The sequence below is a fragment of the Notamacropus eugenii genome, chromosome 3 (genome assembly GCF_028372415.1).
Source record: "Notamacropus eugenii isolate mMacEug1 chromosome 3, mMacEug1.pri_v2, whole genome shotgun sequence".
Lineage (NCBI taxonomy): Eukaryota > Metazoa > Chordata > Mammalia > Diprotodontia > Macropodidae > Notamacropus > Notamacropus eugenii.
In genome coordinates this window covers 256,002,218-256,021,540 of record NC_092874.1, presented here as the reverse complement: position 1 = coordinate 256,021,540, position 19,323 = coordinate 256,002,218, and the positions used below count along the sequence as shown (strand labels likewise).

General features: G+C 39.8%; 1 protein-coding gene and 1 long non-coding RNA gene across 4 annotated transcripts in view; one reads left to right on the top strand and one right to left on the bottom strand.

Annotated features, from left to right (window-relative positions):
* The window catches only part of ZDHHC17 (zDHHC palmitoyltransferase 17), a 104,103-nt gene extending 99,598 nt beyond the window's left edge, over positions 1-4,505 (bottom strand). Inside the window, exon 1 of one of the 2 annotated variants that reach the window (XM_072655434.1) lies at positions 4,328-4,505. In XM_072655434.1, the coding sequence (XP_072511535.1) occupies positions 4,328-4,420 (93 nt within the window). In that variant the 5' untranslated portion in view covers positions 4,421-4,505. The remainder of the gene's footprint in view (positions 1-4,327) is intronic. The other variant, XM_072655435.1, reaches the window with a different exon arrangement.
* LOC140534421 (uncharacterized) overlaps positions 2,056-19,323 on the top strand; it is a 131,586-nt gene continuing 114,318 nt past the window's right edge. The window contains exons 1-2 of one of the 2 annotated variants that reach the window (XR_011977294.1): positions 2,056-2,228; positions 14,292-14,492. This is a non-coding gene — a long non-coding RNA (uncharacterized lncRNA). Of the gene's footprint in view, positions 2,229-12,202; positions 12,430-14,291; positions 14,493-19,323 lie in introns of those variants that run through there. The other variant, XR_011977293.1, reaches the window with a different exon arrangement.

Genomic DNA, 19,323 nt, shown 5'->3' with positions numbered 1-19,323 from the left:
ACCTCATCCTACCATCAACTAAAATCTTTAAGGTTTAAAGGTTTAAGGTTTTTTCCCACACACACACAAACTGTTATTATCTAACTAGTCCTCCCCTATCTTGTACTAGCACTATAGACTTGGGAAACTTAAATGCAGTCCTTTTACATTTATCTCTATTCTCTCTACACATTCTCTATTGGTAATCTTATCAGATCCATTGGGTTCAACTATCATCTCTAGGCAAAACACTCCCATACCTATCTATCCAAACCATATCTCTTCTCTGAATTTCATTCTTATATGACCAGCTGTCATTTGGGCATCTCCAACTGGACCTCAAAATAAACATGTCCAAAAACAGAACACATTGTATGCCCTAAATTGGCCCCTCATCCTTATGTCCTCATCTTCGTAGAAGATGCCACTGTCATCTTTAACCTTTCCCTCTCTCTCACCAGTCACAGCCAAACAGTTGACAAGTCTCATTCCACATTGTATCTCACATCCATCTCCTTCTTTCCACTCACACAGCCTCACTGGGGCCCCAATAACCTCTTGCCTGAACTACTGCAAAATCCTCGTAATTAGGTTTCCTGTTTCTGCGCGTTGCCCGTCTTCAATTCATTCCCCATCTTCAATTCATTCCCCATATTTGTCAAACTGATATTCTTATAACAAAAGTCCGACCCTCTTCAAACATCCCTCTTGCTTTCAGGATTCAAATATAAACTTACATAGGATAGGAATATGAATTTTAGAGCTGGGAGAAAACTTAGAGACCCTCAAGTCCAATCACCTCATTTTACAGAGAAAAAAACCTTAAGTATAGAGAAGTTAAATGACTTGCCCAGAGTCACCAGTGTGTTTGATGGAAACATGACAAGTGTAATGACCTCTCTTTTGTGGTTTTATTCCATAGTTTCAGATTCCTAAGTGTCACACTCTTAAATCCAATCCTGTGCAAGCGAAGACATCACCAGTGACCAGGGACATCACTGGTCCTCTATGAAAATGAAGGACCAATGACAATGACAAGCGCCCTCTCCAATTCTACTTCAGAACTCCTAGCTTCCTTTTTAGCTCAGATCAAATATTATCTAATGCTCTAAGTCAATCCTGATTCCCACTGTTGCCAGTGTCCTCTCACCAGACATTACTTTGTATTTGTTTTGAATTTAATTTTCCATGAATGTTTCCCTTCCATATAATGGAAGCTCCCTGAAGACAAGAGCCATTTTTCCTCTTTGTATGTGGGGGCACATGGTAGGCAATAAATGGTTGTTGTATGAATCAGTCTGGTTTAGTATGGCCCTACTTCAGTTTCCTGATAGCTTTCTGAATCCAGATTCTGACATCCAACATATTAGCTATCCCTACCAGCCATGGGAACTGAAAATTTGTTAAGCATGTCTCCTATGTCTTCATTCAAGTCACTGACAAAATGCTCACCAAAGCAGAACCCAAGAAAAGGCCCTATTTACAGCAACAGAGCTTTCCTTCTCTGCTGACATCTCTAGATCAATATTTTGATGAAAGCTATTCTACCAGATATGAATCCACCTAATAATACTATCATCCGGTGCCTATTTCTGATTTTTGTCCACAACAATATTACAAATACTGTCAGATGCCTAGGTAAAATTCAGATATACAGAATCTACTGGTTTCTCTATAACTTATTAGCAATCTTATTTTTTTTTTTAAAAGACCACAAGGAAATGTTTAAAGACCATCTTTTAATAAAGAACTATACTCACTATTTGAAAATTTTAAACATTAAATTATAACATTAAGAAACTGAAAAGAATGCTGCACTTGGAATCCTAAGTGACTTGGATTCAAATCTCACTAATGATGTGAGTTATTTAAACTCTGAGACTTGGTTTCCTTATATGTAAAATGAGAAAACTATTTGTAGTACCTATCTCACCAGGGTGTGGCTAAGATTATTTAAAGTATTTTGCAAAGCTTACAGCATGACGTAAATTTCTACTATCATTTTCATTTGTTCACAAAGAGCAAGCCATCCCTGTTTAAGATCAAACTCCAAATACTTGGTTAGCACTTACTACATGCAAAGCACAGCACTGACATAATCGGGGAAAAAATGAGAGAGTCCCAAGAGTTTGCATTCTACTAGAATACAACACGAATGTGTGTGAATATGACAGCTTCTCAGCCTTTGAGCTGGGAAGGCCTGAAGACAAAGTCTCCCCACTGAAGAATACTCTTCCCTACGTGACACGGTAAGTCACTTAACTGCTCAGAAATCTAGACACCTCTCAAAGACTGTCAATTGCAGATGAGCTGTCACTCTGCATGGGAAGAGAGAGTTTCCATACAAGGAGATAAACACCATGTAGATAACAGCCCTAAACAAACATTTAACTCAACTTAAGATTTATCCTTTTTCCCCAGTACTTAGCATATAAATGCTTGTTTAATTTAATAGACTAGAAAGTAAGCTCTTAGGGCATAAGGGCATCCTCAATAACTACCTAGCACAGGCATTCTGCACATAGTAGGTTTAGTATTTGCTGAATTGGACTAGAATGAAAGATTCCATAGACCAAAATCTAGAGACCAATGAAATTATTCTAATATAAAAATCCCCCTATTTTAAAGTTTTTTCAGACTATAACACAGAAACTTTACCTATAGTTGCTCCCTTCCCCCCAAAATAGTCCAGTTTACTAAGTCTCTACCATAAATGTCAAAAGTTTTATAAATTTAAAAGCCTCATATAAATGCCAGCTAGTATTACTGCTACCTCCCAGAACTGCTTCCAGGATCAAATGAAATAAATATGTAAAGTGCTTCGCAAACCTTCAAGTTCTACCTAAGACGTGGAGCGATTTTTCAGTTGTGTCCCACTCTCTGGGACCCCATTCGGGGCTTTCTTGGCAGAGATGCTGTAGTGTGCCATTTCCTCTCCTACATGAGGAGGAAACTGAGGCAAAGAGGGTTAAGCCCACAGTCACACAACTAGTAAGTGTCTGAGGCCACAGGAAGTTGAGTCTTCCTTACTTCAGGACAGGCAACTCTATCCTCAACACCACCTGCCTGGAAATTGTATGTAAATGAAAGCTACAACGGTTATTGATGTTGTTACACCTCGCTGGTTTGCTAGGAGTACAAAAATGAGATAATCTATAAGCAAATGCTTTGTAAACCTTCAAGGCTATAAGAATGTCATCTATGATGGTTAACCTTGTTATTGACACCTAAAGATCAGCTCAGCTGCAAAACTCAGAGGTAAACAAGTATACAGTGATGGCTTCAGGGAGGGGTGTGGGACTAGCTCACTCCCAGGATGAAGAAAAGCTGAGAAATACCTGACGGGTCTTCTCCTAAAAAAGGGTGCTTTCCCAAGCTCAGGAAGCCAATCTCCCAAGTTTTCCAAAGCTCCTCCATGGTAGGAACTGTTGTAGTTTTCCTTAGGACCTCACTCCCACTTAGTACAGTGTCAGACACATAGTAGACCCTTACTTAATAAATGTCTTGTCTGGCCTGGGGGCTAGAAAGGTGTTTTTTCTGCCTTCTTTGCACACCTATCCCTTAGCATACAGCAGTGCCTGGCCACTGGCATACAAAGTGCCCTGGCTCCTAATTAAGTGCACGTTAACCTTGAGGGCAGGGCAGCTATTTTCATCTTTGTGCCCAACACCTGGCACACAGTAGGTGTTTAATAAATGCTGTGGTTCTGCCTTTCTTTGTACCTCCAGCACCTGGCACACAGCAGGCACTTAATAAATGCTTGTGTTTCTACCTTTCTTTGTACTGCCTGTGCCTGGCACACAGTAGGCGCTAAATAAATGCTTTTCTGCCTTTGTACCGCCTATGCCTGGCACACAGTAGGCGCTTAATAAATGCTAGTTGGCTTCACAGCTCCCTACCTAACGGATGGAGAATAACTGGCCCAAAGGAGGGGGGGTCCTGCTCTCTCTTCCCCGAGGGTCCGAGGGTCCGGCTGTCACTCTGCCAGGGTCGGAAGCGCAGCTCCGGCTCCCTCCTCCTCACCATCCCTCCCCAGGGGTTCAGCGGCCGCCTCCATCAGCCGCAGGCCCGCCCCCCTCCCTAGTCTCTCCCCTCCCCCTCCCCGCCTCTCTCCAGGGCTCCCCTCCCCCCAAGTCAGTCCCAGCCGCCCCCCTCCCCTCCCCGGCCCGGGCCTCCCCCTCCTTCCTCCGCCTCCTCCTCCTCCAGGACCAGCGCCCCGCCGCCCATATCCGTTCCTCCGGTGACCGGGGAGAGAGAGGCCCCAGGGAGGGGGAGGCTACGGGAGGGAGACGGGCCCGGGCCTCTCCCACTTCTCCAACCCCCGCCCCGCTTCGGCGCGGCTCCTCACCTCGGGATGGAGAATGGGGACGCAGCCCGCTTCTTTCTCGTACTCATCCGGGCTGTCCGCCATCTTGGTGTTAAATCCCTCCCCCCGCTGCATGCCGGGAGAAAGCGTTTCACCCTCGCGGGGCGCGCGAGCCTCGGAGGACGCCGCGCGCCTGCCTCGCGCCCCCTTCGCTCCCTTCCCCTTCCCTCGTCCTCCCCCCTCCCCCCCGCCCCTCTGCGTGACGTGCCCCCTAGCCTCGCCCGGCGCGGAGGGCTTCCCGCGCTCTACGCATGCGTCGCGGTGCGGAGCGCTCGTTTCCAGCCCCAGCCCCCTCCCCCTCTCCTCCCTTCCGCTCCGTGCCCCGGGCCGGCAGGGCGTGCGGGCTGGTGCGGCCCTGCGCCGGAGGGTGTGTTTGTGTGTGCGCGCGTGTCTGTCAGTCGGTCTCTCGCGGCGTGCCCCGTGGGATCTGGGCGCCCGCAGGCTACGCCGAGCGGCCCCGCCCGTAGCCCCGCAGCCCGAGAGAATGACTTTGACCTAGAAAAGTAGCGGCGCCGACCTTGACTGGGCCGCCCCGGGGGCATGGGAAGCCAGGGGGCAAAGGTCACCCCCCGGCGGCCGGGGAGCCGGGAGCCGGGGCTCCGCACCCCCGCTGAGACCGCTGCGGACTCCGGCGCCTTGGGGTGGGCACTGGCCGACCCTGCCGTGGCGAGCCGGACCTCCGGGCCTTGGCCAGCACCAGCACCTGACCGGGAACCTCCGCCCGGGACGTTCTGCGATAGACAGACGGACAGACAGATAGGTACATGAAAGAGAGAAAGGAAAAGAGAGAGAGAGAGAGAAAGGAAAGAAAGAGAGAGAGAGAAAAGAAAGAAAAATGAGAAAAAGGAAGAAAGAGAGAGAGAAAAAGAGAGAGAAAGAAAGAAAGAATGAAAGAGAGAAAGAAAAGAAAGAAAGAAAAAAGAGAAAAGAAAAAAGAAAGAGAAAGAAAAGAAAGAAAAAAGAAAGAATAAAAGAGGGAGAAAGAAAAAGAAAAAAGAGAAAGAAAAGAAAGAAAAAAAGAGAGGAAGAAAGAGAGAGAGAGAAAAGAAAGAGAGAAAGAAAGGAGAGGCAGGCCTAAGAAATGGTGTTGCCTAAAATAGGTTGAATTCCAGAAAGCTTCCTTTCCTAAGCTACAAGCCCTCTACATCTGCTACATTTTAATACAACGGAGAAAGTGATTGCAAAACTGAGACCCTAAGCCTTAGATGGAATTAGAGCTAGAGGGGACTTACAATAAAATCTCCCCAGGCACTGAAAAAGAGGATTTCAGGATTTCAAAAATGGTTGGTAAACGAGTGCTGATGGGACATTTTAATTAATAACCCTAAGAAAATATCAACTTGTTAAAAAAAAAATTGGAACAGTGATTTCATAGGTATAGGGAATTAACAGTATGGAAATTGCCTCCATCCCTCAGTATCTGCATTTCTATTAGTTCTCTGGGGGCACTGAGCCATTTACCAAGGTAGGATTTATCAGGGTACAACTTAAAACCAAGTTTTCCTAAATTCAATGGTGACTTATCCAGCTAGGATTCATTAGGGTTAGGTTTAAAACAGGTTTTCCTAACTTTGGGGAAGGCTGTCTAACTCCTATATCTTCCTACTTCTCAAATTAATCCTGTACATCTTTAGCATGTTAGTAATTCTTTAACTGCCCCGTTTCAGTTGTATCTGATTCTTTGTGACCCCATTTGGGGTTTTCTTGGCAAAGATACTGGAGTGGTTTCCCATTTCCTTCTCCAGATCATTTTATAGATGAGGAAGTTAAGGCAAACAGGGTTTAGTGACTTTCCCAGAGTCACACAGCATCTGAGGCTGAATTTCAACTCCTCTTCCTGTATCCAGGCCCAGCACTCTACATTCTATCACCTAGTTAGTACATAACTAATAAATAGGAAACTGCACTATCTGTAGCTAATTTTGCCACCAAGCAAAGAGTATAAGATTGTGACCTCCTCCCATCCTAATGAGATAATATGCTTATGAGAATCATAGGTACATGTTTTACTTATTTCCTGTGCCCTGAGCTTTACATTCCTGAAGCTAATACCTACTTTGCCTCAATCTTGTTCTAATTTTGATGCTTTTTATAAGTTATGCTACTAATCTATTAGATTGTAAACTTGGAAGACAGGATTTTCTTTTGCCTCTTTTTTTGTATCCCCTGTGCTTAGCTGATAGTATGTACTTAATAAATGTTTATGGAATGATCAGTTAAACCAGACAGAATAAACAGACAGTCTTGTGGTGAGATATGATTTTTATTTTAATATTTTTACTTATTATTTATTCCTTTATTGATTTTGTGGGTAGAGGAGTTGAGAGGGAACAAAGAAAAGCCCAGATATAGGATAGATCAGGAATGAAAGATGGAGAGAAAAAAGTCACTATCTAGTGTCTTCACTGGAGTAGAACCCAAGAGACCTTGAGTTCTAGACCAATTTATGATACTAGCTGGCCATATTACCAGACACTTTCCTTGGACTTGAAGGAAAGTGTAGGCTTGAGTTAACTTTTCCTCATATGTGAAAGGAGGGTATTGGACTAGGGCAGAGTGCCCAAACACAAGCTGGAGGGCCATAGGTAGCCCACAACACTGGCAGAAACCAGATTAAAATTGGGAATTGGGAAATCTTTAACAAGATAAAAAAAAACAAGAAAACCTAGATAATATAATTTAAAAATAAGTCCATATGGTGCTCACAGGATTCTTTTTGTGCAATTTAGTTCTCTCCCCTCACTTTCTATTTCAGTTTGACCCAACTGGACTTTAACCTTTGAGGACCTTTTAGGCTGTGATCAATGATACTGTGGACTAGGTGATCCCTGCTAACTGGAAAGTTCTAGGATTACACAAGAGGAGAGAGGGGAAGATAAGCAATAGGTGAGAGAACAAATGAAAGAAAATGACATATTTGGAGGAAGTAGGAGAAACAACTTTAGGCCCAGGTAAAGTGAACCTTTACCCCAGGATGGTGACATTTAGGGTTCACTCCCGTTTGACAGAAAATTGTTCAAACTGCCACTTCCTCTTAAATGATCCTAGTAATGTCAGAATTTCAGTAATGTCTTTGCAATCCTACTCTTAAACTAGGAAACAGTGATCGCCTCCTGGAGTTACAGTCACTGTGCATCAAATATGTTTAATTCTAGTAAACTTTCTTTCTTGAGCTACAACAGCCTTCCTTTATTGAGGAAGTGAGTGCATAACTGAAACTATTTTTTTATTATGCCCATTTTATTGTTGAGGAAATTGAGGGAAGCATAGATTAAGTGACACACTCGGGCTCAAATAGATAGCTTCTGAGGCAGGATTTGAACTTCAGTCTCCCATTAGACTGAGCTGAACCACAGACTAAGTCCCACCCTAGGATCTTATCTTCTAAACAAAGCCAGATTAAGCTAGACCAGTTTCCAAAGTATGTCCTTGCTCCCTTCTGTTGGGATTCCTAGAAAGAAACGCAAAATACCCAGAATGAAGTGGGTTTTCCTTGCTCAAATTGCTGAGGGTGGCCTGCATGAAATAACCAGGCCTTGCTACCTAATGTGACTCCCTCGTCTTAAGTTTAAGACCCTTTTCCTGTGAGTCTGCAGGCGGGACATCCCCCAGGTTGGGAGGTTTGCTACACTGTTATCTCAGTTAAAGATGTTTTACTCCTCCACTTACAACTTTGATTTATTTCAGGACTTCTGACTCTGCCTTCTTTCCCCACTCTAAGCCTCCTCAGTCTTCCCTTTCCCAACAGGTCCTACCACTTCCACCCCAGGAGGACAAAGGATCTGTGCCACACTGTACATAGTTTGCTTGTACATAAGTTGTTTCCATATTGTCTTCCCCATTAGACTGTGGACTTATTGAGAGCAAGGACTATCCTTTGCCTTCCTTTATATCCTCAGTGTTTAGCACAGTGCCTGGCACATAGTAGGGGCTTAATAAATGTTGATTTACTAAGATAGGATTCCCTGGAACCTCAGCAATTGACAGCATAGCAGCAGTCAAGGGTTGACATTCTCTCCCCTCCCCCCTACTCCCACAAAGAATTCTCAGCTGAATTGTGAGGTGCTGGAATTCCTTGAGTTATCTGGGGGGGAGAAGGCGGGGAGGGGGGTTATGCAACCTATGCATTCATTTCTTAGGGATAGGACCTGGATCTGTGGTTTTATTCTTATAGGGACTCACTTGGGTGAGGTAACTCCCACCTCTAATAAAGAATGGTGCCTTATGAATGTTGTTGAATTCAGGTCAAACAGCCAAAACAAAATCACCAGTTGAAACCATAGAAGACATTTCAGATCAAAGTATTCCTTTATGTTCACATTTTTATGTGCCCCATAACAATTTATGGGGCCCCATTAGTACAAAGTTCCTGTATACAACCCTGGTTCTTACACACACTAAGTGGCCCCAAGCTAGTTACTGTATTGTCATCTCAGTTCTTTAAATTCAAATAGATCTTATAAAAATTCTAATAGATCCTTTAATCATTTTGCATACACCTTCAAATCTTCATTTAAACTTTTATGTTTCCTTAAAATTATGGAGCTTAGTGACTAGAGAAAGTAGTACCGTAAGGGCTTGCCTAGCTTGTTGTTTAATGGAGGAAATGATTTAATTACAGGAAGGAACTATTCACAACCTACCTACCTCTGGTTTCTTAAAGTCATCAAAGGTTACTGGTGACACAGAATTGTTGTGGGTTTTTTAGAACATCTATAAACATCAGCTTAGATTTTCATTGCAGGAAAAAAATGACTAAGAAACAATTTACCTGAAGAAGTTTGAAATATAATCACAATTCTTTTGAAAAAAGGACTTAAAAATAGATAAAATGTCTTCATTTTATAAAAGGTTTAAAATACATTATTTATTATAATATTTAATAATAATACATATTTAATATGTAATATTTATTGTAATTATATATTATTTATAAAATATATTGTTGGTGTACTTTACTTTAATAAATACTTCAGTGAATCTGTATTCTCACAGACCTAGGTACTTTCTTCCTTGGTATAAGTTGCAACCTGTCAGTACATTCTTCTGGTCCATATCTTTCCTTAAGTTCTTAATATAGCATTTAGCCAATCCATCAGGAACCTTGCTCCTGTTCATTTTGTGGATGCCAGTTTAATAATTGGGCTATCTGTATCAGTAAGTATCCTGACATACACAGGGGGCCTGCTAAATCAAACCTAAATCAACAGACAGTGCTTCCAAACTGTCTGACAGTAAGCAATGCATACATTACAAATCAACAAACAGATGAAACTGCCTGACCATACACACATAGTTACTAGAGAGGGAAGCACCAACATCTGGGTTTTCAAAGGCGGGGAGGGGGGGTGCTGCTTATTGGCTTCCCAGAGTCTCATCTGGCACACAAAGCTTCTAAAAACTAACCCCCAAACTAAAATCTCACCTTCAGAGTATTTATACATTTTTCAGAGTCAGAGGGCTTCACAACCCTACAGAGCCAGTGCCTCTTTGGGAACTTAACAAAAGGTGTGGGCCTTCCTACAAATCTTCCCAGGCCCATTAATGGGTGGGGAAAATCTTCTTTAAGCACATTAAAATAATTAACATTACAAATACATATACTGTTTCTAGTTAAATAAACTCTTGTTTCTATACTTTACTCTTAGTAAAGACACTTGGTTGATAAAGGCAAGATTCAGTCAGACGCATTTGATTATATTAAAACAAAAACGGCAAAAGATCCTGCTTTGCTTGCCCTCACGCAGTCTTCCTTGCCTCTTGTTATAAGGCCAGCTCAAACTCCTTTGCATTTCTCCCCATGTGTCTTGTGCTGTTTCTTACCTGTAAGACATCCACACACCAACCATGTAGAAACATAGTGATGCTTTAAAGAATGATTTCTGTAATTCATTCCCACATAGCATCACTGGAAGGATAATTTGTGTTTAGAGAAACAGAACCAGAAACACATGCTTTTTTAGCCTTCAGAAACCCAGACTCCACAACCCAATGAGGCTATTATAGAATCTCAGAATCAAAGAATTTTTGAATTGGAAGGGACCCCAGAGGTTATCTAGTCCAACCCATTAGTCAAGCCAACAAGTATTTATTAAGCCCAGGTACTGGACTAAGGTCTGGAAATATAAAAATAATCAGAATGGCAGTCCCTGCCCTCAAAGAGCTTACAATATAATGGGAGACGATAACATGAATGAAGGCTAAAACGGAAGTGGGGTGGGGATATCTGCCAAGAAAAAAAGACAGGGAAAATGGAAGGGAGGATAAAAGGGAAGGAGAGATGGAGGGAAAAAGGATAGGAAGGAAGAAAAAATGGGAAAAAAAGAAAATAAGATAAAAAAGAAGGAAACTAAAAAAATCTTTTAAAAATATGCATAGGCAAGCAAAACAAATTCGCATATTGACCATATGTATGTCCCAAAATTTGTGTCCCATTCTGCATTCATCTCTCAGGAAGGAGGAAGGAAGTGAGGGAGGGAAGAAGGAAGACAAAAGAAGGAAAGAAAAAAGAAAGGAAGGAAAAAAAGGAAAGAATAGGGAAAGAAAGGAAGGAAAAGGCTTTTAAAGATTTAAAGTACATTAAGAATTTTGGGATACCCTGTACAATAGGTTTCAGCTGTGAGTCAGATGGAAAGGCCTTGTGGTCCTTATGATACAACAGCAAAGCAGTTAGTAGTGTATTTTCTTTAATGCGATTTCCATTAATAAAACCATATTGGTCTCCGATGTTCAGTCATTTGACAACGCTGAATACTTTGGTGGTCAGAACATTTTTTTCTTCAGTAACTGTGGCCAAGTCTCTCCAAAAGGGTTACTTCCCTGGTCTCTGTCCAGAAACACGGCTGGTGGTCTGGGAGATGCTATTGTACCTAGGCTCTTGTGGTCTGACCAAGGCAGAATAGAGAGGAACTGTCATCTCCTTATTCCTGGAAGTACTACCTCTTTTAATATAGCTCAAGACTGCATTAACTTTTTGTCATACTGCTCACTCTTATTGAGCTGACAATCCACTAAAAACCCCAGGTCTTTTTCAGAAAAAAAAAAATGCCATCTGGCCATGCCTCTCACATCCTATATTTGTGACATTGACTTCTGGAACCTAAGTATAAGACTTTCTTTGTCCCTGTTGAGTTTCATCTGAATAGATTCAGAGCAATGCTAGCCTAAGATTCTTCTGAATTCTGCCTGTCATCCATCTATCCCTCTCAGCTCTGTGACAATTGCAGATTTGGTAAGTTTGGATAAATGTCATACATATGCCTTAATCCAAGTCACTGATAAAATTGTCAAACAGAATTTTACCCTGGAGATCTCCTGGGCTGAGTCACCCTGGAGTCTTTAACGATTCTACTTGGATCAGGACATTCGAGCAATTGTGTGAACCCTCCTTGTTGGAAGACAATCTAGTCCACATCACTACATCTGTTCAAAATGATAGTATTTCATCCAATCCTTTGGTAATATCTAGAAAAACTATGGCTACAACTCTCCCCACATCTGCTATCACTCAATTGATAAACATTTAAGTGCCTGCTATGTACCAAGCACTTGTGGGGATGCGAAAAGAAGCAAACACGAAGGTCCCTGTCCTCAAGTTGTTTACAATCTATTGGGGATGCTTACTGTTCAAGGAAGGAGTTTAGTAACTGGTCAAAAAAAAAAGGAAAATAAGAAGAATTATGGGAAGAGGATGGAATAAGGAAGAAAGCTGACTCTCAAATTCTGCACCTCCAGCCCTGCCCCAAATAACTTAAAATAATGCCTCACTGTGAATTTTAGAGCAACAGAAATAATTAAAAGTCAGGGTGAAGCAGTCATCCAGCCTAAGACAACTTGGATGGATGTTAAGAAAGATCTGACCTCCAGGGTGGTGGCCTGGCCCGAGTAAAGTACAGATAATTCTGAGTAGTTAATAAACAACAAGGCCTGGAAGCAACTGGGTCTGGAAGCAACCTCATTTTGGGAACTTTAACTCCTTGGAGAGTGGGGGAAGACAGAGGAACCCTCCAGACTCGGGGCCAGGGCTCAATGACCAGACTGGATCCCAAGCTGTGGCTACAGGCCAGGAAGATGAGCACATGCCTGTGAGTGCCTTGGCAGAGGGGTGAGGGCCAGCTGGTTGTGGTCACTCTCAGGAGAGCAGAGTCCCTGCTTTTGTGCCAGGGGAGAGGAGTAAGCTGATGCTTCCCATCAGAAGCCGAAGGGAGCAAGAGCATTTGCGGTGGCCCATTATCACCAATATTATTCAATATTGTACTAAAAACGCTAGCAATAGTATTAAGAGAAGCAAATGAAATTGGAATCAGAATAGACAATGAGGTAATAAAACTATATCTTTTTGCAGATAATATAATGGTATAGTTGGAAAATCCTAGAGATTCAATTAAAAAGTTCACTGAAGTAATACCTGTAGCAAAGTAGCAAGATGTAAAATAAATCTACAGAAGTCATCAGCATGTCTATATATCACCAACAAAGACCTGCAAGAAGAGATAGTAAGAGATATTTCATTTAAAATAAACACAGACAATATAAAATACCTGGGATTATACCTGTCAAGACCAACCCAAGAGCTATATCTACATAAGTATAAACTTTTTATACAAATGAAGTCAGATTTTAAAATTTGAAGACATATTAATTGTTCATGAGTGGGCCATCCCAATATAATAAAAATGAAAATTCTACCTAATCTATTTCTTCATTGCCATCCCATTCAAATTACCAAAATATTTTATTGAGTTAAAACATAAAAATAAAATTCATTTGGAAGAACTTTCAAAAGATCAAGAATAGTGAAAGAATTAATGAAAACAAAATGTAAAGGAAGGAAGCAAGTAGTACCAAATTTTAAACTATATTGTAAGGCAGTAATTGTCAAAACTATCTGGTACTGGATAAGAAACAAAAAGGTGGATCAGTGGAATAGAATAGATATACAATAAGTAATGATAAATTATTATAGTAATCTTGTATTTGATAAATATAAAAATTAAAACTTTTGGGATAAAAATTCACTATTTAGAAAAAAAAGTTGGAAAACTGGAAAACAATTTGATAGAAACTAGATATAGACCAATATCTTATACAATTTACCAAGATAAGATCAAAATGGACACATGATCTAGACAAAAAGGGAGACATCATAACTAAATTAGAACAACATGGAACTTCTATCAGATTTATGGATAGGAGAAGAATGTATGAATAAGCAAGAGATAAAGAGCCTTGTGAGATATGAAATGGATAATTTGGATTACGTTAAATTAAAAAGGTTTTGTACAAATAAAACCAACATAGCCAAGATTAGAAGGAAAACAGAAAATTGTCTCAGTATTGGGTCTGAGAAGGTAGAATTTTATATACAGTTTCTTGGATAAAGGCCTCATATCTCAAATATATAGAGAATTTTGTCAAATTTATAAGAACATAATTCATTCCTTAATTGATAAATTGTCAAAGGATATGAACAGACAGTTTTTGGAAGAAGAAATCAAATCTATATACAGATATGTAAAACGTACTAACTCATTATTAATTAGAGAATACAAATTAAAACAGCTTTGAGACAGCATCTCACACCTATCAGAACAATTAAAATGATTGAAAGGGAAAATGACAAATGTTGGAGTTAGTGTGAAAAGATTGAGACACTAGTAATGTACTGTTAGGGGAACTGTGACGTGATAGAACCAATTTGGAGAGCAGTCTAGAATTATGCTCAAAGAGTTTTAAAACTATGTATACCCTTTGACCTAGCAATACCACTATTAGGTCTGCTTCCCAAGGTGATAGGGAAAAAGGAAAAAAAAAACTATATGCTCTAAAATATTTATAGCAGCTCTCTTTATGGAAAAAAACTGGAAATTGAGGGAATGCCTAGCAATTGGGGGATGGCTGAATAAATTGTGGCATATGATTGTCATGAAATACCACTGCATTGTAGGAAATGATGAGCAGATTGATTTAAAATTTGGAAAGCCTTGCATGAAACAATGAAGAGTGAGACAAGCAGAACCAAGAGAACACTGTATACAGGAACAGCAGTATTGTTCAAAGAGTTTTGACTGAGCTTTTCTGATCAAATTAACTACAATGGATGAAGGAAGATACTATCCACATCCAGAGAAAGAGCCGCTATATAGAGGTATGTATTGTATTGTTTCATATATGTATATATGATGATAATTTTATTTACATAATGATAATTTATATAGATATATTAAATGATATAAATATATTAATAAATTAAATGATATAAATGCAATTTATATCATTTATATACATAAATGATAATAATTTTATATATCACTGTCAAATGCTGGCCTTCTCTACTGCAGGGTTCAGAAGGAGGAAGCTTGCAACAAGGAAAAGAAAGAAAAAGGAAAAAATAACGTTAGTCTGGCATGACCTATTATTGAAGAGTAGATCAGACTATTATCATCTCTTCTTTCTCTGTGGTCACTATCTCTTTAAAGATTATTTCTAAAATTTTCCCAGGATTTCAAATCAAGTTCACTGATTAATGGTTTAAAGAATCTATCCTCTTCCCTTTTTGAAAATCAGAACATTTATTCTTCTCAGGTCCTGAGCACTTCTCCCATTCCCCATGACTTTTCAAATATGGTGGTGGTCATTGGTCCTTTGTACTTAAAGAGGCCCAATGACATCAAGGTGTTGGGGTCAAGTTACAGTGCATTTGACTGTGGCTAATCAGTCAAGTATGAGCATAGAAGACTCTACCACTGCCGGTACAAATAGGCCCCTACAAATTTGAATATTGGGATGGAGATGTCTCTAGATTTATATATCTCACACTTCCTTTGCGTTTCTGTGATCATACTTTGCTCTTGGAGTACAGCACCTACTTTTATGCAGGTACACCATGCTGGGTTGTCCTGTGCCATCATCTCCCTGGCAAACAATTGATACTGATGTTCTTCAGAGAGACATTGAATGTGTCCTTGTACTGCTTCTTGGACCACTTCTTATGATCTTTGTGTGAGTGATTGCTTTCTGCAAATTCTCTGTAAAATAATCTTTTAGGTAAGTGTGTCTTTGGCATTCAGGCCACATGGCTAGCCCATTGGAATAGCATTTTCTGTAGTAGGTTTTGAATGATTGACCTCAGTGTTTGGTGCCTTATCTTGTCAGCTAACCTTCAGAATTCTTAAGGCAATTTAAATGGAAGTGGTTCGATTTTCTGGTATGGTGTTAGTAGACTGTCCAGGTTTCCTAGGCATGCAACAATGAAGTCAGCACAATGGCCCTGTAGACCTTCTGTTTGCTATGCAGCCTAATACCTCCTCTCCTACACTTTCTTTTGAAACCTCCTAAATGCTTGGGTAGCCATGGAGATGCATGTATCAAACTCATAATCTATGAGAACATTCCTGGAACATCCCTGCCAAGGTAAGTGAACTCATCCACAGCATTCAAAATTTCCCCATTTGCTATAACCAAAATATGGTATTTAAGTGACTTGCCCAGGGTCACACAGGTAGTAAGTGTCTGAAGCTGAATTTGAACTCAGGAAGATAAGTCTTTTTGATCCCAAGCCCAGTCTAGCTGCCCCTTTAAGTATCATAGGTCTAATGTACCATCATGTTTACTAGTTTATCAAATGAAGTCATATTTGTGAAGAGTGTTGGAGTGGATACGGAAAGAGGTCGTTATCAAAGAAACTTGTTATAAAAAGTTTTGCCATTACTTCATTGTTTATGATACATTTTTAATCAAAATGTGGTTTCCCTGATTATCTTTTAATTAGTTCTATTTTTGCCTTTCCTTTGTCTGTGATCATGAGTGCTAACCCTTCCCCCCCCTTTTTTTTTTTACTTCACTTGGAACATAATAGATTCCACTCTAGCTCCTTATTTTAACTCTGTGTGTATGGTTTTGGGTTTTAAATGTGTCTCTTATAAACAACATATTGTTGGGGTTTTGTTTCCAATCCATTCTGCTGTCCACTTCAGTCTTACAGGTATGCACCTCTCATTCCCATTCACAGCTATGATTATGAACTGTATTTCCTTCCATCCTCTTTTCTGTTTATCTTTCCCTTTCCTTTTTATCCTGTCCCTCCTCAAAAATCTGTTTTGCGTCAGACTACTATCTCCCTTAATCTGCCCTCTCTTTTATAATCCTCTCCCCTTTCTCTTATCCTCTTACCCTAGTATTTCCCTGTTGGGTAACGTATATTTCTATACCTGAGTGTATGTATGTATGCACATATGTGTATATGTGTGTATATGTTTGTATGTATGTATGTATATTCTTCCCTCTTTGAACCAATTCTGATGATGATGTAATTCAAGTATTGCCCCCCCTCCCATCTCCTCTCTATTGTAAAAACTTTTTCTTGCACGCTTCTTTTATGTGAGATAATTTTTCCCATTCTTTCTCACCCTTTCCCCTTCTCTTAGTGCATCCCTCTTTCTCCTCCTTTCATTTTTTGAGGTCATCCCAAAATAATTGACTTAAACTTGTGCCCTGTGTCTATGAAGATTGCTTCTAACTGCCCTAGTAATGAGAAAGTTCTTAGGAATTACATATATCTTCTCATATAGGAATGTAAACCATTTAACTCTACTGAATCTTTTATATTTTCTCTTTTACCTCTTTATGCCTGAGTCTTGTATTTGAAAGTCACATTTTCTATTCAGCTCTTATCTTTTCATCAGAAATGCTTAAACATCTTCTATTTCATTAAATATCTATTTTTTTCCCTTGAAGGGTTATATTCAGTTTTGCAGGTTATTTTTGGTTGTAATCCTAACTTCTTTGCTTTTTGGAATACCATCTTCCAAGCCTTCCACTTCTTTAACATGGAAGCTGCTACATCTTGGGTGATCCTGATTGTGGCTCCATGATATTTGAACTGTTTCTTTTTGGCTTCTTGCAATATTTTCTTCTTAACATGGGAGCTCTGGAATTTGACTATAATATTCCTAGGAGTTTTCATTTGGGGATATCTTTCAGGAGGTGATCAGTAGATTCTTTCAATTTCTATTATACCCTGTGGATCTAAGATATCTGGGCAATTTTCCTTCTGGGCTCTAAAATTCAAAATCAAGATGTAGGCTAAAATAAAAATGAACAAACAACAACAACAAAGAACTTAACTCTAAGAAACTACCATAGTGGTAGAGGAGACCAAGACACAAACTCAGAAGAAAACAATGTGAAAACACCTACAAACAAAGCCTCAAAGAAGAATGGACCCAAACCCAACAAAAATTCGTGGAAGCATTAAAGGAAAAAATAAGAATGGTAGAGGAAAAATTGGAAAAAGAAATGAAAGTGTTAAATACATGAAAAATTCTATGTAGGCCATCCATTGCAATAACAGCTCTCTTTCTGGGTACAATATTCTGTCGTCTCACTAATCAGCATACTTGACATTGGGTCAGTGACATACTTGCCAAGTGCCAGCTTTGTTATAGCTAAATTGTATATTTGTTGTCCAGTCATTGATGCATAATCAGTTGGCTCTTGTTTAAACCAGCACATGTTAGAACCATGGTCAATTAGCTGTTGTATAAATACATCATTTTTGAAATTGTTGGTATTTAATTAGTTCTTTGAAAAACATCTAATTCTTAATGGTCCACAGATTGTCTGGTAAAGCCCCATTTGACCATTATATGATTGATGGATAAATAGTGATTCACAACATTTTAATAATGTGATTTTACTAATATACTGCATTTTCTTTTAGCAACTCTCTTATCAAAGAACTCTGTGACTCATGGTCATTTCTGTGCCATAATTCTTTCTTATTAGATCATGTAGGCTAAGAATCTAAATCAGAGATGACTTAATATTATTATGGAAGGTAAAAATATGGCTGCTGATACATTTGATAGGAACTAGTTTTTAATTTTTTTTCCTAGTTTCTGTTCTTTCTATTATTTTCCTCAGGGGGTCCTTTCTACTGAAATAATCCTTATTGTCAGAAAGTGTTCTCTCATTTTAAGATTAAAGTGATCTCTTAATTCAATCATACTATTTATTTTTACATTTGTCTCTTCTGTTTTGTCAGATAATTCCTTACTGGATCCTGCATTAACTGTCAGCGTACTGTTGCCAGTCTCAGGAAATTCTTGACATATGGCTTTTTTCAAAAGAATAGGAACAGTGGTATAATAGATATGCTGGGAATTCTTGTACTCTGGAGTCAATTTCAATTGAGTGGTATAAGTGGGGAGCTGTAAGGGGTGGGGGAGCAGAGGACAGTCTGCCCGTGTCAGTTCTAAGCTAGTGGGAGAACAAGGAAGGTTATTGTAGGTAGTAGGGAGAACTGAAATAAAGAGGCAGCTCTCTCCCCTAAGAGGTTTCTGGCACCAGATCAGTGCCCTGGGGCAAATTCCCACATGGCCCCATACTAGTTATTGTTTTAGAATAAGGTATTAGAGGGCATTAGGTTCAAATGCTATTTGGTTTAGATCCTATCTCTTCTATTTTCAGTAGAAATTCTTGTAGATAGAATACACTGTAGTGACAAGAATACTAGATTTGGAATCAGAGGATTCAGGTTTGAATACTGACTCTGCTACTTATTACCTGGGTGACCTGAGGCTAATAATGATAACATTTATATATGACTTCAAGTATCTAATTTTATCTTCACCTCAGTGCTGGGAGGTAGGTGCTATTATTCTCATCCCCATTATATAGATGAGGAAACTGAGGCAGACAGAGGTTAAATGACTTTTCCCGGGATCACACAGCTGGTTAAGCATCTGAGGCTAGATCTGAATTGAGATCCTCCTGACTCAAGAGCCAGTGCTGTGTCATTGTGCCTTCAGCTGCCATAGGAAGGCTCACTGCTTCCCCTTTTTGAGCTTTAAGTTCTTTATCAGTAAAATAAAGTTGTTGAACCTGATGACTTCTAAAGTACTTTCTACCCCTGAACTCTATGGTCCTGGAACCTGCTGTTATCTGTCAATAATGAGAGCATTTTGACTAGTTAGAGG